This window comes from Salvelinus alpinus, chromosome 5 (genome assembly GCF_045679555.1).
Source record: "Salvelinus alpinus chromosome 5, SLU_Salpinus.1, whole genome shotgun sequence".
Lineage (NCBI taxonomy): Eukaryota > Metazoa > Chordata > Actinopteri > Salmoniformes > Salmonidae > Salvelinus > Salvelinus alpinus.
In genome coordinates, this window is record NC_092090.1 from 10220851 (window position 1) to 10244343 (window position 23493).

The window sequence follows — 23493 nt, forward strand, 5'->3', positions numbered from 1 at the left end:
AAGTTTTGTGAGTGTAATGTCTACTGTTCATTTTTTATTTCACTTTTGTATATTATCTACCTCACTTGCTTTGGCAATGTTAACATATGTTTCCCCAAGCCAATAAAGCTCCTTGAATTGAATTGAGAGAAAGAGAGACCCTCTGTGACTTTCTCTATTCTTCTCTTCTAATATTTCCATCAATATTTCTTCTTACCCAAAATGATAAAGCCCCTTGAATTGTTTTAATATTCAACACCAGGTCTGGACTGACAAAACACTGAGGAGTTTCATTCTCCTTCTTGGACGTTCAGTATTCAGACCCAACACATCAGGGGAAGAGACCCTCTGGCCAATCTGTGACATTAAACAATAAGGAACGTGTGTATTGTGTGTGTGTGTGTGTGTGTGTGTGTGTGTGTGTGTGTGTGTGTGTGTGTGTGTGTGTGTGTGTGTGTGTGTGTGTGTGTGTGTGTGTGTGTGTGTGTGTGTCTGTGTGCGTGTGTGTGTGTGTGTGGTGTGTGTGTGTGGTGTGTGTCTGTGTGTGTGTGTGTGTGGTGTGTGTGTGTGTGTGTGTGTGTGTGTGTGTGTGTGTGTGTGTGTGTGTGTGTCTGTGTGTGTGCGTGTGTGGTGTGTGTGTGTGTGTGTGTGTGTGTGTGTGTGTGTGTGTGTGTGTGTGTGGTGTGTGTGTGTGTGTGGTGTGTGTGTGTGTGTGTGTGGTGTGTGTGTGTGTGTGTGTGTGTGTGTGTGTGTGTGTGTGTGTGTGTGTGTGTGTGTGTGTGTGTGTGTGTGTGTGTGTGTGTGTGTGTGTGTGTGTGTGTGTGTGTGTGTGCTGACCTGTTTGGTGCGTCTGAACATGGGTGCAGGGCTGGTTGGGCAGCTCTGTCGGACAGCCAGGTGAGAGGCAGGGGGTCGGAGGCCTTCCACGGGGTCAAACAGATCAAGACTCAACACCGGGAAACCTGCATAGCTGGGGAGGTAGAACACACTGGGGTTAACACATAGCTGGGGGAGGCAGAACACACTGGGGTTAACACATAGCTGGGGAGGTAGAACACACTGGGGTTAACACATAGCTGGGGGGGGCAGAACACACTGGGGTTAACACATAGCTGGGGAGGCAGAACACACTGGGGTTAACACATAGCTGGGGAGGCAGAACACACTGGGGTTAACACATAGCTGGGGGAGGCAGAACACACTGGGGTTAACACATAGCTGGGGAGGCAGAACACACTGGGGTTAACACATAGCTGGGGGAGGCAGAACACACTGGGGTTAACACATAGCTGGGGGGGGCAGAACACACTGGGGTTAACACATAGCTGGGGAGGCAGAACACACTGGGGTTAACACATAGCTGGGGAGGCAGAACACACTGGGGTTAACACATAGCTGGGGAGGCAGAACACACTGGGGTTAACACATAGCTGGGGGGGCAGAACACACTGGGGTTAACACATAGCTGGGGAGGCAGAACACACTGGGGTTAACACATAGCTGGGGAGGCAGAACACACTGGGGTTAACACATAGCTGGGGGAGGTAGAACACACTGGGGTTAACACATAGCTGGGGAGGCAGAACACACTGGGGTTAACACATAGCTGGGGAGGCAGAACACACTGGGGTTAACACATAGCTGGGGAGGCAGAACACACTGGGGTTAACACATAGCTGGGGAGGCAGAACACACTGGGGTTAACACATAGCTGGGGAGGCAGAACACACTGGGGTTAACACATAGCTGGGGAGGCAGAACACACTGGGGTTAACACATAGCTGGGGAGGTAGAACACACTGGGGTTAACACATAGCTGGGGAGGCAGAACACACTGGGGTTAACACATAGCTGGGGAGGCAGAACACACTGGGGTTAACACATAACTGGGGGGGGCAGAACACACTGGGGTTAACACATAGCTGGGGGGGCAGAACACACTGGGGTTAATACATAGCTGGGGAGGCAGAACACACTGGGGTTAACACATAGCTGGGGAGGTAGAACACACTGGGGTTAACACATAGCTGGGGAGGTAGAACACACTGGGGTTAACACATAGCTGGGGGAGGCAGAACACACTGGGGTTAACACATAGCTGGGGGAGGCAGAACACACTGGGGTTAACACATAGCTGGGGAGGCAGAACACACTGGGGTTAACACATAGCTGAGGGGGGCAGAACACACTGGGGTTAACACATAGCTGGGGGGGGCAGAACACACTGGGGTTAACACATAGCTGGGGAGGCAGAACACACTGGGGTTAACACATAGCTGAGGGGGGCAGAACACACTGGGGTTAACACATAGCTGGGGAGGCAGAACACACTGGGGTTAACACATAGCTGGGGGGGGCAGAACACACTGGGGTTAACACATAGCTGGGGAGGCAGAACACACTGGGGTTAACACATAGCTGAGGGGGGCAGAACACACTGGGGTTAACACATAGCTGGGGGGGGCAGAACACACTGGGGTTAACACATAGCTGGGGGAGGCAGAACACACTGGGGTTAACACATAGCTGGGGAGGCAGAACACACTGGGGTTAACACATAACTGGGGGGGGCAGAACACACTGGGGTTAACACATAGCTGGGGGGGCAGAACACACTGGGGTTAACACATAGCTGGGGAGGCAGAACACACTGGGGTTAACACATAACTGGGGGGGGCAGAACACACTGGGGTTAACACATAGCTGGGGGGGCAGAACACACTGGGGTTAATACATAGCTGGGGAGGCAGAACACACTGGGGTTAACACATAGCTGAGGGGGGCAGAACACACTGGGGTTAACACATAGCTGGGGAGGCAGAACACACTGGGGTTAACACATAGCTGGGGGGGCAGAACACACTGGGGTTAACACATAGCTGGGGGGGGCAGAACACACTGGGGTTAACACATAGCTGGGGGGGCAGAACACACTGGGGTTAACACATAGCTGGGGAGGCAGAACACACTGGGGTTAACACATAGCTGGGGAGGCAGAACACACTGGGGTTAACACATAGCTGAGGGGGGCAGAACACACTGGGGTTAACACATAGCTGGGGGGGGCAGAACACACTGGGGTTAACACACTAACACACACAGGGGGTTCAGCACCTGTAGCAGAGTGGGTGCTCCTCTCCATCAGGCAGATGGGGTAGTTCTGGGGGTGTGATGAAGACTGTGTGCTCGCTGCGCTGTGATTCGTCGATCTCTATCAGCCTGGTCTCATCTGGCTTATCGCTGTCCACCTGAGGGGAGGGACATGAAACCGTTCATGTGCTGGAAGGGAACCAGGCCTCAGGGCTGTATTAACAGCCTACCAAACAATGCAGAGTATCCACTAGTCAGTCCCTGTCCTAGGAAACAGTCCTTCACTGTGTGTAGCTAGTCCCTGTCCTAGGAGACAGTCCTTCACTGTGTGTAGCTAGTCCCTGTCCTAGGAGACAGTCCTTCACTGTGTGTAGCTAGTCCCTGTCCTAGGAGACAGTCCTTCACCATGTGTAGCTAGTCCCTGTCCTAGGAGACAGTCCTTCACTGTGTGTAGCTCGTCCCTGTCCTAGGAGACAGTCCTTCACTGTGTGTAGCTAGTCCCTGTCCTAGGAGACAGTCCTTCACTGTGTGTAGCTCGTCCCTGTCCTAGGAGACAGTCCTTCACTGTGTGTAGCTAGTCCCTGTCCTAGGAGACAGTCCTTCACTGTGTGTAGCTAGTCCCTGTCCTAGGAGACAGTCCTTCACTGTGTGTAGCTAGTCCCTGTACTAGGAGATAGTCCTTCACTGTGTGTAGCTCGTCCCTGTCCTAGGAGACAGTCCTTCACTGTGTGTAGCTAGTCGCTGTCCTAGGAGACAGTCCTTCACCATGTGTAGCTAGTCCCTGTCCTAGGAGACAGTCCTTCACTGTGTGTAGCTAGTCCCTGTCCTAGGAGACAGTCCTTCACTGTGTGTAGCTAGTCCCTGTCCTAGGAGACAGTCCTTCACTGTGTGTAGCTAGTCCCTGTCCTAGGAGACAGTCCTTCACTGTGTGTAGCTAGTCCCTGTCCTAGGAGACAGTCCTTCACTGTGTGTAGCTAGTCCCTGTCCTAGGAGACAGTCCTTCACCATGTGTAGCTAGTCCCTGTCCTAGGAGACAGTCCTTCACTGTGTGTAGCTCGTCCCTGTCCTAGGAGACAGTCCTTCACTGTGTGTAGCTAGTCCCTGTCCTAGGAGACAGTCCTTCACTGTGTGTAGCTAGTCCCTGTCCTAGGAGACAGTCCTTCACTGTGTGTAGCTAGTCCCTGTCCTAGGAGACAGTCCTTCACTGTGTGTAGCTAGTCCCTGTCCTAGGAGACAGTCCTTCACTGTGTGTAGCTAGTCCCTGTCCTAGGAGACAGTCCTTCACTGTGTGTAGCTAGTCCCTGTCCTAGGAGACAGTCCTTCACTGTGTGTAACTAGTCCCTGGTAGTTGATCTCTCTCTCTCTCGTAGATGGTGTATGTCAGGCTCTAAAGTTAAATGAACTGTTAGTAGATAAAACTCCACTTTGTGTTGTACACTTTCTAAATAGGGGGGGGGGGGGGGGTCCCTCAATGACACCCTCCCCCAAATGGGTCAGGGTTAACTGGGGGTTAACTGGGTCAGTAACTCATGGTGTGGTGAAAGAGGTCAATTGAAGCTGTTAAAGGTCAGCAGAAGAGTGAGGATGTATTTCGTGTGGGAGCAGATGGATGAGGTGGAGACGTTAAGGCGTTATTTGCTTAGTTAAAACATCGTTAGTTTACACAGTGTCTGTCTGGTCTCTTCTTCTTCTGGGTAAAACGTCTCATTAGTATCTTTCCTCTACTGCTGGAAACCATTTCCACTTTATTACTAAAACAATCACTGAGCATGAAATGAGATGTTTCCCATGTTGAGAAGCACTTTAAAATAACCTGATGAAGGCCTGGTTGTACAGTGTGTTCCAGTGTTTAGTATTGTACTAGAGCTGCACTAGCCAGAGAGACAGCCAAGAGACAGCGATGATGTAAAAACCTGCCAGAGGCTACACTTCCTCTGTTGGAGTAGACAAGTCCAAAACAAAGACACTAATGCCAAAGCTAAAGCTTGGACTGCAGAGAGAGGTTGTGTTTCTCTGTTTCTGGTCGAGAACATTCAGCTGATCTGGACACGGAGCTCTCTGAGGGAGGGAGGGAGTGTGTGTGTGTGTGTGTGTGTGTGTGTGTGTGTGTGTGTGTGTGTGTGTGTGTGTGTGTGTGTGTGTGTGTGTGTGTGTGTGTGTGTGTGTGTGTGTGTGTGTGTGTGTAATCCTCTCAGGGACACCACGGTGCAGTGAGGGTGTCATTGAGATAAGCCCATCTGGTGAGTTAACCTGATATACTTAAGGAGTAGGGAGAGAAGGGTGGATCGAGGAAGGGAGGGAGGAAGGGAGGGAGAGAAGGGTAGATCGAGGAAGGGAGGGAGGGAGAGAAGGCCTGCCCCCCTCCCTCCCTGCCTGCCTCCCCCCCGCCTGCCTGCTTCCCTGCCTCCCCCCCCGCCTCCCTGCCTGCCTCCCTCCCTCCCCTCCCCATCCCTGCCTGCCTCCCTCCCTCCCCATCCCTGCCTGCCTCCCTCCCTCCCTCCCCCCATCCCTGCCTGCCTCCTCCCTCCCTCCCTCCCTGCCCCCCTCCCTGCCTCCTCCCTCCCTGTACCCCTCCCTCCCTCCCTGCCCCCCTCCCTCCCTCCCTGCCTCCTCCCTCCCTCCCTCCCTGCCTGCCTCCTCCCTCCCTCCCTGCCTCCTCCCTCCCTGTACCCCTCCCTCCCTCCCTGCCCCCCTCCCTCCCTCCCTCCCTGCCTCCTCCCTCCCTCCCTCCCTGCCTCCTCCCTCCCTGCCCCCCTCCCTCCCTCCCTGCCTCCTCCCTCCCTGCCCCCCTCCCTGCCTCCTCCCTTCCTGTACCCCTCCCTCCCTCCCTCCCTGCCCCCCTCCCTCCCTCCCTGCCTCCTCCCTCCCTCCCTCCCTGCCTCCTCCCTCCCTCCCTCCCTCTAGATACTGATTACTGAATGTCATGTTTCACTACATCAGATGTAGAGGGAGAGATCTGACAGGACAACAAACTACTGAGTCTACTACACACACACACACACACACACACACACACACACACACACACACACACACACACACACACACACACACACACACACACACACAGAAAATGGACCACACAATTGGATCAGGGTTTCAGTACACTGACTCTCCCTGGGAGAGACAAGAAAAAACACTTTAGAGGAGTCAACTGTAAACCTCCACATCAACTGTAAACCTCCACATCAACTGTAAACCTCCACATCAACTGTAAACCTCCACATCAACTGTAAACCTCCACATCAACTGTAAACCTCCACATCAACTGTAAATCTCCACATCAACTGTAAATCTCCACATCAACTGTAAACCTCCACATCAACTGTAAATCTCCACATCAACTGTAAATCTCCACATCAACTGTAAACCTCTACATCAACTGTAAATCTCCACATCAACTGTAAACCTCTACATCAACTGTAAACCTCCACATCAACTGTAAACCTCCACATCAACTGTAAACCTCCACATCAACTCTACCATCAGGCCTTTTACACATCACTGAGCCGCTAAAAAGCCCTTCTCAGCTCAAGTCATGAAAAATTCAAGGCTGAAATCATTAGAGAAGGAAAGTAGGGGTTTTCTACCACAGACATCAGTGCTGCTCTTAAGTGCTGCTGCAGCAAACTGGATATAACGATCCACAATGAAAGACTTAATGCAGAGTAGAGAGACTCGCTGTGTCTTACTACAGAAGGGAAGGTAACAGAGACAGAGACAGAATGAAGCAATATATTCACACTATCATACCCTGTAGAATGAAGCAATATATTCACACTATCATACCCTGTAGAATGAAGCAACAGTAGTATGGACAGAACTTAGTTGATAGTAAATCGGTTGTGTCAGGGTGGTAGGGTGGTATAGTGTCAGGGTGGTAGAGTATCAGGGTGGTAGAGTGGTAGAGTGTCAGGGTGGTATAGTGTCAGGGTGGTAGAGTGGTATAGTGTCAGGGTGGTAGAGTGGTATAGTGTCAGGGTGGTAGAGTGGTAGAGTGTCAGGGTGGTAGAGTGGTAGAGTGTCAGGGTGGTAGAGTGGTAATCAGGGTGGTAGAGTGGTATAGTGTCAGGGTGGTAGAGTGTCAGGGTGGTAGAGTGGTATAGTGTCAGGGTGGTAGAGTGGTAGAGTGTCAGGGTGGTAGAGTGGTAGAGTGTCAGGGTGGTAGAGTGGTAATCAGGGTGGTAGAGTGGTATAGTGTCAGGGTGGTAGATTGGTAGAGTGTCAGGGTGGTAGAGTGTCAGGGTGGTAGAGTGGTATAGTGTCAGGGTGGTAGAGTGGTAGAGTGTCAGGGTGGTAGAGTGGCAGGGTGGTAGAGTGGTATAGTGTCAGGGTGGTAGATTGGTAGAGTGTCAGGGTGGTAGAGTGTCAGGGTGGTAGAGTGGTATAGTGTCAGGGTGGTAGAGTGGTAGAGTGTCAGGGTGGTAGAGTGGTAGAGTGTCAGGGTGGTAGAGTGGTAATCAGGGTGGTAGAGTGGTATAGTGTCAGGGTGGTAGATTGGTAGAGTGTCAGGGTGGTAGAGTGTCAGGGTGGTAGAGTGGTATAGTGTCAGGGTGGTAGAGTGTCAGGGTGGTAGAGTGGTAGAGTGTCAGGGTGGTATAGTGTCAGGGTGGTAGAGGGGTATAGTGTCAGGGTGGTAGATTGGTAGAGTGTCAGGGTGGTATAGTGTCAGGGTGGTAGAGTGGTATAGTGTCAGGGTGGTAGAGTGGTAGAGTGTCAGGGTGGTAGAGGGGTATAGTGTCAGGGTGGTAGATTGGTAGAGTGTCAGGGTGGTATAGTGTCAGGGTGGTAGAGTGGTATAGTGTCAGGGTGGTAGATTGGTAGAGTGTCAGGGTGGTATAGTGTCAGGGTGGTAGAGTGGTATAGTGTCAGGGTGGTAGAGTGGTAGAGTGTCAGGGTGGTAGAGGGGTATAGTGTCAGGGTGGTAGATTGGTAGAGTGTCAGGGTGGTAGAGTGGTATAGTGTCAGGGTGGTAGAGTGGTAGAGTGTCAGGGTGGTAGATTGGTAGAGTGTCAGGGTGGTAGAGTGTCAGGGTGGTAGAGTGGTATAGTGTCAGGGTGGTAGAGTGGTAGAGTGTCAGGGTGGTAGAGTGGTATAGTGTCAGGGTGGTAGAGTGTCAGGGTGGTAGAGTGGTATAGTGTCAGGGTGGTAGAGTGTCAGGGTGGTAGAGGGGTATAGTGTCAGGGTGGTAGATTGGTAGAGTGTCAGGGTGGTAGAGTGGTAGAGTGTCAGGGTGGTAGATTGGTAGAGTGTCAGGGTGGTAGAGTGTCAGGGTGTAGAGTGGTATAGTGTCAGGGTGGTAGTGGTAGAGTGTCAGGGTGGTAGAGTGGTATAGTGTCAGGGTGGTAGAGTGGTAGAGTGGTATAGTGTCAGGGTGGTAGAGTGGTATAGTGTCAGGGTGGTAGAGTGGTAGAGTGTCAGGGTGGTAGAGTGGTAGAGTGTCAGGGTGGTAGATTGGTATAGTGTCAGGGTGGTAGAGTGGTAGAGTGTCAGGGTGGTAGAGTGGTATAGTGTCAGGGTGGTAGAGTGGTAGAGTGTCAGGGTGGTAGAGTGTCAGGGTGGTAGAGTGGCATAGTGTCAGGGTGGTAGAGTGTCAGGGTGGTAGAGTGGCATAGTGTCAGGGTGGTATAGTGTCAGGGTGGTAGAGTGTCAGGGTGGTAGAGTGGCAGGGTGGTAGAGTGGTATAGTGTCAGGGTGGTAGATTGGTATAGTGTCAGGGTGGTAGAGTGGTAGAGTGTCAGGGTGGGAGAGTGGTAGAGTGTCAGGGTGGTAGAGTGTCAAGGTGGTAGAGTGTCAGGGTGGTAGAGTGGTATAGTGTCAGGGTGGTAGAGTGTCAGGGTGGTAGAGTGTCAGGGTGGTAGAGTGTCAGGGTGGTAGAGTGGTATAGTGTCAGGGTGGTAGAGTGTCAGGGTGGTATAGTGTCAGGGTGGTATAGTGGTATAGTGTCAGGGTGGTAGAGTGTCAGGGTGGTAGAGTGTCAGGGTGGTATAGTGTCAGGGTGGTAGATTGGTAGAGTGTCAGGGTGGTAGAGTGTCAGGGTGGTAGATTGGTATAGTGTCAGGGTGGTAGAGTGTCAGGGTGGTAGAGTGTCAGGGTGGTAGATTGGTATAGTGTCAGGGTGGTAGAGTGTCAGGGTGGTAGATTGGTATAGTGTCAGGGTGGTAGATTGGTATAGTGTCAGGGTGGTAGAGTGTCAGGGTGGTAGTGTCAGGGTGGTATAGTGTCAGGGTGGTAGAGTGTCAGGGTGGTAGAGTGTCAGGGTGGTAGAGTGGTAGAGTGTCAGGGTGGTATAGTGTCAGGGTGGTAGAGTGTCAGGGTGGTAGAGTGTCAGGGTGGTAGAGTGGTAGAGTGTCAGGGTGGTATAGTGTCAGGGTGGTATAGTGTCAGGGTGGTAGAGTGGTAGAGTGTCAGGGTGGTATAGTGTCAGGGTGGTAGAGTGGTATAGTGTCAGGGTGGTATAGTGTCAGGGTGGTAGAGTGTCAGGGTGGTATAGTGTCAGGGTGGTATAGTGGTATAGTGTCAGGGTGGTAGAGTGGTATAGTGTCAGGGTGGTAGAGTGGTAGAGTGTCAGGGTGGTATAGTGTCAGGGTGGTAGAGTGTCAGGGTGGTATAGTGTCAGGGTGGTAGAGTGGTATAGTGTCAGGGTGGTAGAGTGGTATAGTGTCAGGGTGGTAGAGTGGTAGAGTGTCAGGGTGGTAGAGTGGTATAGTGTCAGGGTGGTAGAGTGGTATAGTGTCAGGGTGGTAGAGTGTCAGGGTGGTAGAGTGGTAGAGTGTCCGGGTGGTAGAGCGTCAGGGTGGTAGATTGGTATAGTGTCAGGGTGGTAGAGTGTCAGGGTGGTAGAGTGTCAGGGTGGTAGTGTCAGGGTGGTAGAGTGGTAGAGTGTCAGGGTGGTATAGTGTCAAGGTGGTAGTGTCAGGGTGGTAGAGTGGTAGAGTGTCAGGGTGGTATAGTGTCAGGGTGGTATAGTGTCAGGGTGGTATAGTGTCAGAGTGGTAGAGTGGTATAGTGTCAGGGTGGTAGAGTGTCAGGGTGGTAGAGTGTCAGGGTGGTATAGTGTCAGGGTGGTAGTGTCAGGGTGGTAGAGTGGTATAGTGTCAGGGTGGTAGAGTCAGGGTGGTAGAGTGGTATAGTGTCAGGGTGGTAGAGTGTCAGGGTGGTATAGTGTCAGGGTGGTAGAGTGGTATAGTGTCAGGGTGGTAGAGTGTCAGGGTGGTATAGTGTCAGGGTGGTAGAGTGGTATAGTGTCAGGGTGGTAGAGTGGTAGAGTGTCAGGGTGGTAGAGTGTCAGGGTGGTAGAGTGTCAGGGTGGTAGAGTGTCAGGGTGGTAGAGTGGTATAGTGTCAGGGTGGTAGAGTGTCAGGGTGGTATAGTGTCAGGGTGGTAGAGTGGTATAGTGTCAGGGTGGTATAGTGTCAGAGTGTCAGGGTGGTATAGTGTCAGGGTGGTAGAGTGTCAGGGTGGTATAGTGTCAGGGTGGTAGAGTGGTATAGTGTCAGTGTGGTATAGTGTCAGAGTGTCAGGGTGGTATAGTGTCAGGGTGGTAGAGTGTCAGGGTGGTATAGTGTCAGGGTGGTAGAGTGTCAGGGTGGTATAGTGTCAGGGTGGTAGAGTGGTATAGTGTCAGGGTGGTATAGTGTCAGAGTGTCAGGGTGGTAGAGTGTCAGGGTGGTATAGTGTCAGGGTGGTAGAGTGTCAGGGTGGTATAGTGTCAGGGTGGTAGAGTGGTATAGTGTCAGGGTGGTATAGTGTCAGAGTGTCAGGGTGGTATAGTGTCAGGGTGGTAGAGTGTCAGGGTGGTAGAGTGTCAGGGTGGTAGAGTGTCAGGGTGGTAGAGTGGTATAGTGTCAGGGTGGTAGAGTGTCAGGGTGGTATAGTGTCAGGGTGGTAGAGTGTCAGGGTGGTAGAGTGGTATAGTGTCAGGGTGGTAGAGTGTCAGGGTGGTATAGTGTCAGGGTGGTAGAGTGGTATAGTGTCAGGGTGGTATAGTGTCAGAGTGTCAGGGTGGTATAGTGTCAGGGTGGTAGAGTGTCAGGGTGGTATAGTGTCAGGGTGGTAGAGTGGTATAGTGTCAGGGTGGTATAGTGTCAGAGTGTCAGGGTGGTATAGTGTCAGGGTGGTAGAGTGTCAGGGTGGTATAGTGTCAGGGTGGTAGAGTGTCAGGGTGGTATAGTGTCAGGGTGGTAGAGTGGTATAGTGTCAGGGTGGTATAGTGTCAGAGTGTCAGGGTGGTAGAGTGTCAGGGTGGTATAGTGTCAGGGTGGTAGAGTGTCAGGGTGGTATAGTGTCAGGGTGGTAGAGTGGTATAGTGTCAGGGTGGTATAGTGTCAGAGTGTCAGGGTGGTATAGTGTCAGGGTGGTAGAGTGTCAGGGTGGTAGAGTGTCAGGGTGGTAGAGTGGTATAGTGTCAGGGTGGTAGAGTGTCAGGGTGGTATAGTGTCAGGGTGGTAGAGTGGTATAGTGTCAGGGTGGTAGAGTGTCAGGGTGGTAGAGTGTCAGGGTGGTATAGTGTCAGGGTGGTAGTGTCAGGGTGGTAGAGTGGTATAGTGTCAGGGTGGTAGAGTCAGGGTGGTAGAGTGGTATAGTGTCAGGGTGGTAGAGTGTCAGGGTGGTATAGTGTCAGGGTGGTAGAGTGGTATAGTGTCAGGGTGGTAGAGTGTCAGGGTGGTATAGTGTCAGGGTGGTATAGTGGTATAGTGTCAGGGTGGTAGAGTGGTATAGTGTCAGGGTGGTAGAGTGGTAGAGTGTCAGGGTGGTATAGTGTCAGGGTGGTAGAGTGTCAGGGTGGTATAGTGTCAGGGTGGTAGAGTGGTATAGTGTCAGGGTGGTAGAGTGGTATAGTGTCAGGGTGGTATAGTGGTATAGTGTCAGGGTGGTAGAGTGGTATAGTGTCAGGGTGGTAGAGTGGTATAGTGTCAGGGTGGTAGAGTGTCAGGGTGGTAGAGTGGTAGAGTGTCCGGGTGGTAGATTGGTATAGTGTCAGGGTGGTAGAGTGTCAGGGTGGTAGAGTGTCAGGGTGGTAGTGTCAGGGTGGTAGAGTGGTAGAGTGTCAGGGTGGTATAGTGTCAGGGTGGTAGTGTCAGGGTGGTAGAGTGGTAGAGTGTCAGGGTGGTATAGTGTCAGGGTGGTATAGTGTCAGGGTGGTATAGTGTCAGAGTGGTAGAGTGGTATAGTGTCAGGGTGGTAGAGTGTCAGGGTGGTAGAGTGTCAGGGTGGTATAGTGTCAGGGTGGTAGTGTCAGGGTGGTAGAGTGGTATAGTGTCAGGGTGGTAGAGTCAGGGTGGTAGAGTGGTATAGTGTCAGGGTGGTAGAGTGTCAGGGTGGTATAGTGTCAGGGTGGTAGAGTGGTATAGTGTCAGGGTGGTAGAGTGTCAGGGTGGTATAGTGTCAGGGTGGTAGAGTGGTATAGTGTCAGGGTGGTAGAGTGGTAGAGTGTCAGGGTGGTAGAGTGTCAGGGTGGTAGAGTGTCAGGGTGGTAGAGTGTCAGGGTGGTAGAGTGTCAGGGTGGTAGAGTGGTATAGTGTCAGGGTGGTAGAGTGTCAGGGTGGTATAGTGTCAGGGTGGTAGAGTGGTATAGTGTCAGGGTGGTATAGTGTCAGAGTGTCAGGGTGGTATAGTGTCAGGGTGGTAGAGTGTCAGGGTGGTATAGTGTCAGGGTGGTAGAGTGGTATAGTGTCAGTGTGGTATAGTGTCAGAGTGTCAGGGTGGTATAGTGTCAGGGTGGTAGAGTGTCAGGGTGGTATAGTGTCAGGGTGGTAGAGTGTCAGGGTGGTATAGTGTCAGGGTGGTAGAGTGGTATAGTGTCAGGGTGGTATAGTGTCAGAGTGTCAGGGTGGTAGAGTGTCAGGGTGGTATAGTGTCAGGGTGGTAGAGTGTCAGGGTGGTATAGTGTCAGGGTGGTAGAGTGGTATAGTGTCAGGGTGGTATAGTGTCAGAGTGTCAGGGTGGTATAGTGTCAGGGTGGTAGAGTGTCAGGGTGGTAGAGTGTCAGGGTGGTAGAGTGTCAGGGTGGTAGAGTGGTATAGTGTCAGGGTGGTAGAGTGTCAGGGTGGTAGAGTGGTATAGTGTCAGGGTGGTAGAGTGTCAGGGTGGTATAGTGTCAGGGTGGTAGAGTGGTATAGTGTCAGGGTGGTATAGTGTCAAAGTGTCAGGGTGGTATAGTGTCAGGGTGGTAGAGTGTCAGGGTGGTATAGTGTCAGGGTGGTAGAGTGGTATAGTGTCAGGGTGGTATAGTGTCAGAGTGTCAGGGTGGTATAGTGTCAGGGTGGTAGAGTGTCAGGGTGGTATAGTGTCAGGGTGGTAGAGTGTCAGGGTGGTATAGTGTCAGGGTGGTAGAGTGGTATAGTGTCAGGGTGGTATAGTGTCAGAGTGTCAGGGTGGTAGAGTGTCAGGGTGGTATAGTGTCAGGGTGGTAGAGTGTCAGGGTGGTATAGTGTCAGGGTGGTAGAGTGGTATAGTGTCAGGGTGGTATAGTGTCAGAGTGTCAGGGTGGTATAGTGTCAGGGTGGTAGAGTGTCAGGGTGGTAGAGTGTCAGGGTGGTAGAGTGGTATAGTGTCAGGGTGGTAGAGTGTCAGGGTGGTATAGTGTCAGGGTGGTAGAGTGGTATAGTGTCAGGGTGGTATAGTGTCAGAGTGTCAGGGTGGTATAGTGTCAGGGTGGTATAGTGTCAGGGTGGTAGAGTGTCAGGGTGGTAGAGTGTCAGGGTGGTAGAGTGGTATAGTGTCAGGGTGGTATAGTGTCAGAGTGTCAGGGTGGTAGAGTGTCAGGGTGGTAGAGTGGTATAGTGTCAGGGTGGTAGAGTGTCAGAGTGTCAGGGTGGTAGAGTGTCAGGGTGGTAGAGTGTCAGGGTGGTAGAGTGTCAGGGTGGTAGAGTGGTATAGTGTCAGGGTGGTAGAGTGTCAGAGTGTCAGGGTGGTAGAGTGTCAGGGTGGTAGAGTGTCAGGGTGGTAGAGTGTCAGAGTGTCAGGGTGGTAGAGTGTCAGGGTGGTAGAGTGTCAGAGTGTCAGGGTGGTAGAGTGGTAGAGCGTGAGAGTGGTAGAGTGTCAGGGTGGTAGAGCGTCAGGGTGGACACAGTCACACTCACCTTGCCTCCTTTGTCTGCGCTGTAGAGCTGCATGAGGCAGAGAGGAGAGGGGGAACAAGACAAGAGAAGAGAAGAGAAGAGAAGAGAAGAGAAGAGAAGAGAAGAGAAGAGAAGGGAAGAGAAGGGAAGAGCAGAGAAGGGAAGAGAAGGGAAGAGAAGAGAAGAGCAGAGAAGAGAAGGGAATAGAAGAGAAGAGAAGAGCAGAGAAGAGAAGAGAAGAGAAGAGAGAAGCATGTTGAGTTAGAGACAGGTTGAGGAGAGCAGGACTGATGGGAAATAACCAGACAGTACCATGGTTAAAGGAAATAACCAGACAGTACCATGGTTAAAGCAAATAACCAGACAGTACCAAGGTTAAAGGAAATAACCAGACAGTACCATGGTTAAAGGAAATAACCAGACAGTACCATGGTTAAAGCAAATAACCAGACAGTACCATGGTTAAAGGAAATAACCAGACAATACTAAGGTTAAAGGAAATAACCAGACAGTACCATGGTTCAAGGAAATAACCAGACAGTACCATGGTTATAGGAAATAACCAGACAGTACTAATGTTAAAGGAAATAACCAGACAGTACTAAGGTTCAAGGAAATAACCAGACAGTACTAAGGTTCAAGGAAATAACCAGACAGTATCATGGTTAAAGGAAATAACCAGACAGTACCATGGTTAAAGGGCTGATTGGACTAGGAGAGGCTACAAGAAGAAAACTAGCTAGATGTTAATCAGGGGTGGGCAATCTTATCCACAATGGGTCAGTGTGGGTGCAGGCTTTGGCTCCAGCCAAGCAGTAACACAACTAATTCAATTCATCACAGGGTGTTTCTCAAAATGCATACTACCGTGCTCCGAGTAAGCAAATTGGAGCACGGGAGGGTTGGCGTATCAAAGTACACGAAACGCAGGGTTTGTACAGACAGTGGCAAGTCAAAGCCAAGGACTTTCAAGTACTTTTTTACAAGCACTAATATATATTTTTAAGGACCATCAATTTGCAACAGTTCCTATTATGTAATTGTTTCTAGTCGCCACCAGAGGGCAGTAGATCACCATAACCTAACTTACTATTCATCACCATCTTACAAGATCTACTCAATAACACGTGTTTCACTACTTATTTACTACATTCATGAGTGGTAAGTCAGTACTGATGATGTTGACCGATTGACCTGTAACTCAGTAAAATCTTTAAAATTGTTGCGTTTATATTTTTGTTCAGTGTACATGACAATAATATTAAATTGTCTTTATATTTCACAAACTGTTAGGTCCCACAGGCTGTCCCAACATATAATGACATGACAGTTCATTCTGTGCAGCACGGTAGTATGCATATTGAGAAACACCCAGTGACTCAGGGGAGCACGGTAGTATGCATATTGAGAAACACCCAGTGACTCAGGGGAGCACGGTAGTATGCATATTGAGAAACACCCAGTGACTCAGGGGAGCACGGTAGTATGCATATTGAGAAACACCCAGTGACTCAGGGGAGCACGGTAGTATGCATATTGAGAAACACCCAGTGACTCAGGGGAGCACGGTAGTATGCATATTGAGAAACACCCAGTGACTCAGGGGAGCACGGTAGTATGCTTATTGAGAAACACCCAGTGACTCAGGGGAGGACGGTAGTATGCATATTGAGAAACACCCAGTGACTCAGGGGAGCACGGTAGTATGCATATTGAGAAACACACAGTGACTCAGGGGAGCACGGTAGTATGCATATTGAGAAACACCCAGTGACTCAGGGGAGCACGGTAGTATGCATATTGAGAAACACCCAGTGACTCAGGGGAGCACGGTAGTATGCATATTGAGAAACACCCAGTGACTCAGGGGAGCACGGTAGTATGCATATTGAGAAACACCCAGTGACTCAGGGGAGCACGGTAGTATGCTTATTGAGAAACACCCAGTGACTCAGGGGAGGACGGTAGTATGCATATTGAGAAACACCCAGTGACTCAGGGGAGCACGGTAGTATGCATATTGAGAAACACACAGTGACTCAGGGGAGCACGGTAGTATGCATATTGAGAAACACACAGTGACTCAGGGGAGCACGGTAGTATGCATATTGAGAAACACCCAGTGACTCAGGGGAGCACGGTAGTATGCATATTGAGAAACACCCAGTGACTCAGGGGAGCACGGTAGTATGCATATTGAGAAACACACAGTGACTCAGGGGAGCACGGTAGTATGCATATTGAGAAACACACAGTGACTCAGGGGAGCACGGTAGTATGCATATTGAGAAACACCCAGTGACTCAGGGGAGCACGGTAGTATGCATATTGAGAAACACCCAGTGACTCAGGGGAGCACGGTAGTATGCATATTGAGAAACACACAGTGACTCAGGGGAGCACGGTAGTATGCATATTGAGAAACACACAGTGACTCAGGGGAGCACGGTAGTATGCATATTGAGAAACACCCAGTGACTCAGGGGAGCACGGTAGTATGCATATTGAGAAACACCCAGTGACTCAGGGGAGCACGGTAGTATGCATATTGAGAAACACCCAGTGACTCAGGGGAGCACGGTAGTATGCATATTGAGAAACACCCAGTGACTCAGGGGAGCACGGTAGTATGCATATTGAGAAACACCCAGTGACTCAGGGGAGCACGGTAGTATGCATATTGAGAAACACCCAGTGACTCAGGGGAGCACGGTAGTATGCATATTGAGAAACACCCAGTGACTCAGGGGAGCACGGTAGTATGCATATTGAGAAACACCCAGTGACTCAGGGGAGCACGGTAGTATGCATATTGAGAAACACCCAGTGACTCAGGGGAGCACGGTAGTATGCATATTGAGAAAAACCCAGTGACTCAGGGGAGCACGGTAGTATGCATATTGAGAAACACCCAGTGACTCAGGGGAGCACGGTAGTATGCATATTGAGAAACACCCAGTGACTCAGGGGAGCACGGTAGTATGCATATTGAGAAACACCCAGTGACTCAGGGGAGCACGGTAGTATGCATATTGAGAAACACCCAGTGACTCAGGGGAGCACGGTAGTATGCTTATTGAGAAACACACAGTGACTCAGGGGAGGACGGTAGTATGCTTATTGAGAAACACCCAGTGACTCAGGGGAGGACGGTAGTATGCTTATTGAGAAACACCCAGTGACTCAGGGGAGCACGGTAGTATGCATATTGAGAAACACCCACGGTCTTCAATAAAGACTTAATTAGTAAAAATCTGCTGTGTTACTGCTTTGGCTGCACCTACATCTACATACTAGACAGGGAGAATAACACTGATAGAGGATAGCATAGTTACTAGACAGGGAGAATAACACTGATAGAGGATAGCATAGTTACTAGACAGGGAGAACACTGATAGAGGATAGCATAGTTACTAGACAGGGAGGAGAACACTGATAGAGGATAGCATAGTTACTAGACAGGGAGAAGAACACTGATAGAGGATAGCATAGTTACTAGACAGGGAGGAGAACACTGATAGAGGATAGCATAGTTACTAGACAGGGAGAATACTGATAGAGGATAGCATAGTTACTAGACAGGGAGGAGAACACTGATAGAGGATAGCATAGTTACTAGACAGGGAGAATAACACTGATAGAGGATAGCATAGTTACTAGACAGGGAGAATAACACTGATAGAGGATATCATAGTTACTAGACAGGGAGAAGAACACTGATAGAGGATAGCATAGTTACTAGACAGGGAGAAGAACACTGATAGAGGATAGCATAGTTACTAGACAGGGAGGAGAACACTGATAGAGGATAGCATAGTTACTAGACAGGGAGAAGAACACTGATAGAGGATAGCGTAGTTACTAGACAGGGAGGAGAACACTGATAGAGGATAGCATAGTTACTAGACAGGGAGGAGAACACTGATAGAGGATAGCATAGTTACTAGACAGGGAGAAGAACACTGATAGAGGATAGCATAGTTACTAGACAGGGAGGAGAACACTGATAGAGGATAGCATAGTTACTAGACAGGGAGAATAACACTGATAGAGGATAGCATAGTTACTAGACAGGGAGAATAACACTGATAGAGGATAGCATAGTTACTAGACAGGGAGGAGAACACTGATAGAGGATAGCATAGTTACTAGACAGGGAGGAGAACACTGATAGAGGATAGCATAGTTACTAGACAGGGAGAACACTGATAGAGGATAGCATAGTTACTAGACAGGGAGGAGAACACTGATAGAGGATAGCATAGTTACTAGACAGGGAGAATAACACTGATAGAGGATAGCATAGTTACTAGACAGGGAGAATAACACTGATAGAGGATAGCATAGTTACTAGACAGGGAGGAGAACACTGATAGAGGATAGCATAGTTACTAGACAGGGAGAACACTGATAGAGGATAGCATAGTTACTAGACAGGGAGGAGAACACTGATAGAGGATAGCATAGTTACTAGACAGGGAGAACACTGATAGAGGATAGCATAGTTACTAGACAGGGAGGAGAACACTGATAGAGGATAGCATAGTTACTAGACAGGGAGAATAACACTGATAGAGGATAGCATAGTTACTAGACAGGGAGAATAACACTGATAGAGGATAGCATAGTTACTAGACAGGGAGGAGAACACTGATAGAGGATAGCATAGTTACTAGACAGGGAGAACACTGATAGAGGATAGCATAGTTACTAGACAGGGAGGAGAACACTGATAGAGGATAGCATAGTTACTAGACAGGGAGAACACTGATAGAGGATAGCATAGTTACTAGACAGGGAGAACACTGATAGAGGATAGCATAGTTACTAGACAGGGAGAATAACACTGATAGAGGATAGCATAGTTACTAGACAGGGAGAACACTGATAGAGGATAGCGTAGTTACTAGACAGGGAGGAGAACACTGATAGAGGATAGCATAGTTACTAGACAGGGAGAACACTGATAGAGGATAGCATAGTTACTAGACAGGGAGGAGAACACTGATAGAGGATAGCATAGTTACTAGACAGGGAGAACACTGATAGAGGATAGCATAGTTACTAGACAGGGAGAATAACACTGATAGAGGATAGCATAGTTACTAGACAGGGAGAACACTGATAGAGGATAGCATAGTTACTAGACAGGGAGAACACTGATAGAGGATAGCATAGTTACTAGACAGGGAGGAGAACACTGATAGAGGATAGCATAGTTACTAGACAGGGAGAATAACACTGATAGAGGATAGCATAGTTACTAGACAGGGAGAACACTGATAGAGGATAGCATAGTTACTAGACAGGGAGAACACTGATAGAGGATAGCATAGTTACTAGACAGGGAGGAGAACACTGATAGAGGATAGCATAGTTACTAGACAGGGAGGAGAACACTGATAGAGGATAGCGTAGTTACTAGACAGGGAGAACACTGATAGAGGATAGCGTAGTTACTAGACAGGGAGAACACTGATAGAGGATAGCATAGTTACTAGACAGGGAGGAGAACACTGATAGAGGATAGCATAGTTACTAGACAGGGAGGAGAACACTGATAGAGGATAGCATAGTTACTAGACAGGGAGGAGAACACTGATAGAGGATAGCATAGTTACTAGACAGGGAGGAGAACACTGATAGAGGATAGCATAGTTACTAGACAGGGAGGAGAACACTGATAGAGGATAGCATAGTTACTAGACAGGGAGGAGAACACTGATAGAGGATAGCATAGTTACTAGACAGGGAGAAGAACACTGATAGAGGATAGCATAGTTACTAGACAGGGAGAAGAACACTGATAGAGGATAGCATAGTTACTAGACAGGGAGGAGAACACTGATAGAGGATAGCATAGTTACTAGACAGGGAGGAGAACACTGATAGAGGATAGCATAGTTACTAGACAGGGAGGAGAACACTGATAGAGGATAGCATAGTTACTAGACAGGGAGAATAACACTGATAGAGGATATCATAGTTACTAGACAGGGAGGAGAACACTGATAGAGGATAGCATAGTTACTAGACAGGGAGAAGAACACTGATAGATGATAGCGTAGTTACTAGACAGGGAGAACACTGATAGAGGATAGCATAGTTACTAGACAGGGAGAACACTGATAGAGGATAGCATAGTTACTAGACAGGGAGAATAACACTGATAGAGGATAGCATAGTTACTAGACAGGGAGGAGAACACTGATAGAGGATAGCATAGTTACTAGACAGGGAGGAGAACACTGATAGAGGATAGCATAGTTACTAGACAGGGAGAAGAACACTGATAGAGGATAGCATAGTTACTAGACAGGGAGAAGAACACTGATAGAGGATAGCATAGTTACTAGACAGGGAGAAGAACACTGATAGAGGATAGCATAGTTACTAGACAGGGAGAAGAACACTGATAGAGGATAGCATAGTTACTAGACAGGGAGGAGAACACTGATAGAGGATAGCATAGTTACTAGACAGGGAGGAGAACACTGATAGAGGATAGCATAGTTACTAGACAGGGAGGAGAACACTGATAGAGGATAGCATAGTTACTAGACAGGGAGGAGAACACTGATAGAGGATAGCATAGTTACTAGACAGGGAGAATAACACTGATAGAGGATAGCATAGTTACTAGACAGGGAGGAGAACACTGATAGAGGATAGCATAGTTACTAGACAGGGAGAATAACACTGATAGAGGATAGCATAGTTACTAGACAGGGAGAACACTGATAGAGGATAGCATAGTTACTAGACAGGGAGAACACTGATAGAGGATAGCATAGTTACTAGACAGGGAAGAGAACACTGATAGAGGATAGCATAGTTACTAGACAGGGAGGAGAACACTGATAGAGGATAGCGTAGTTACTAGACAGGGAGAACACTGATAGAGGATAGCGTAGTTACTAGACAGGGAGAACACTGATAGAGGATAGCATAGTTACTAGACAGGGAGGAGAACACTGATAGAGGATAGCATAGTTACTAGACAGGGAGGAGAACACTGATAGAGGATAGCATAGTTACTAGACAGGGAGGAGAACACTGATAGAGGATAGCATAGTTACTAGACAGGGAGGAGAACACTGATAGAGGATAGCATAGTTACTAGACAGGGAGGAGAACACTGATAGAGGATAGCATAGTTACTAGACAGGGAGGAGAACACTGATAGAGGATAGCATAGTTACTAGACAGGGAGAAGAACACTGATAGAGGATAGCATAGTTACTAGACAGGGAGAAGAACACTGATAGAGGATAGCATAGTTACTAGACAGGGAGGAGAACACTGATAGAGGATAGCATAGTTACTAGACAGGGAGGAGAACACTGATAGAGGATAGCATAGTTACTAGACAGGGAGGAGAACACTGATAGAGGATAGCATAGTTACTAGACAGGGAGAATAACACTGATAGAGGATATCATAGTTACTAGACAGGGAGGAGAACACTGATAGAGGATAGCATAGTTACTAGACAGGGAGAAGAACACTGATAGATGATAGCGTAGTTACTAGACAGGGAGAACACTGATAGAGGATAGCATAGTTACTAGACAGGGAGAACACTGATAGAGGATAGCATAGTTACTAGACAGGGAGAAGAACACTGATAGAGGATAGCATAGTTACTAGACAGGGAGGAGAACACTGATAGAGGATAGCATAGTTACTAGACAGGGAGGAGAACACTGATAGAGGATAGCATAGTTACTAGACAGGGAGAAGAACACTGATAGAGGATAGCATAGTTACTAGACAGGGAGAAGAACACTGATAGAGGATAGCATAGTTACTAGACAGGGAGAAGAACACTGATAGAGGATAGCATAGTTACTAGACAGGGAGAAGAACACTGATAGAGGATAGCATAGTTACTAGACAGGGAGGAGAACACTGATAGAGGATAGCATAGTTACTAGACAGGGAGGAGAACACTGATAGAGGATAGCATAGTTACTAGACAGGGAGGAGAACACTGATAGAGGATAGCATAGTTACTAGACAGGGAGGAGAACACTGATAGAGGATAGCATAGTTACTAGACAGGGAGAATAACACTGATAGAGGATAGCATAGTTACTAGACAGGGAGGAGAACACTGATAGAGGATAGCATAGTTACTAGACAGGGAGAATAACACTGATAGAGGATAGCATAGTTACTAGACAGGGAGAACACTGATAGAGGATAGCATAGTTACTAGACAGGGAGAACACTGATAGAGGATAGCATAGTTACTAGACAGGGAGGAGAACACTGATAGAGGATAGCATAGTTACTAGACAGGGAGGAGAACACTGATAGAGGATAGCGTAGTTACTAGACAGGGAGAACACTGATAGAGGATAGCGTAGTTACTAGACAGGGAGAACACTGATAGAGGATAGCATAGTTACTAGACAGGGAGGAGAACACTGATAGAGGATAGCATAGTTACTAGACAGGGAGGAGAACACTGATAGAGGATAGCATAGTTACTAGACAGGGAGGAGAACACTGATAGAGGATAGCATAGTTACTAGACAGGGAGGAGAACACTGATAGAGGATAGCATAGTTACTAGACAGGGAGGAGAACACTGATAGAGGATAGCATAGTTACTAGACAGGGAGGAGAACACTGATAGAGGATAGCATAGTTACTAGACAGGGAGAAGAACACTGATAGAGGATAGCATAGTTACTAGACAGGGAGGAGAACACTGATAGAGGATAGCATAGTTACTAGACAGGGAGAACACTGATAGAGGATAGCATAGTTACTAGACAGGGAGGAGAACACTGATAGAGGATAGCATAGTTACTAGACAGGGAGAATAACACTGATAGAGGATAGCATAGTTACTAGACAGGGAGAATAACACTGATAGAGGATAGCATAGTTACTAGACAGGGAGGAGAACACTGATAGAGGATAGCATAGTTACTAGACAGGGAGAACACTGATAGAGGATAGCATAGTTACTAGACAGGGAGGAGAACACTGATAGAGGATAGCATAGTTACTAGACAGGGAGAACACTGATAGAGGATAGCATAGTTACTAGACAGGGAGGAGAACACTGATAGAGGATAGCATAGTTACTAGACAGGGAGAATAACACTGATAGAGGATAGCATAGTTACTAGACAGGGAGAATAACACTGATAGAGGATAGCATAGTTACTAGACAGGGAGGAGAACACTGATAGAGGATAGCATAGTTACTAGACAGGGAGAACACTGATAGAGGATAGCATAGTTACTAGACAGGGAGGAGAACACTGATAGAGGATAGCATAGTTACTAGACAGGGAGAACACTGATAGAGGATAGCATAGTTACTAGACAGGGAGAAGAACAC

At 48.7% G+C, this 23493-nt stretch overlaps 1 protein-coding gene across 6 annotated transcripts in view; it reads right to left on the minus strand.

Moving 5' to 3' along the window:
• The window catches only part of LOC139575519 (C-myc promoter-binding protein-like), a 252682-nt gene that overhangs the window by 119068 nt on the left and 110121 nt on the right, over positions 1-23493 (minus strand). For 4 of the 6 annotated variants that reach the window (XR_011674965.1, XM_071400534.1, XM_071400532.1 and 1 more), the window contains exons 14-16: positions 14154-14180; positions 3094-3227; positions 817-949 (exon numbers count right to left, since the gene is read on the minus strand). Coding sequence is in view for 5 of the 6 variants with exons in the window: in XM_071400534.1 (XP_071256635.1) it covers positions 817-949; positions 3094-3227; positions 14154-14180 (294 nt within the window). In the remaining variant the exon portion in view is untranslated. The remainder of the gene's footprint in view (positions 1-816; positions 950-3093; positions 3228-14153; positions 14181-23493) is intronic. The other 2 variants (XM_071400535.1, XM_071400533.1) reach the window with 1 other exon arrangement.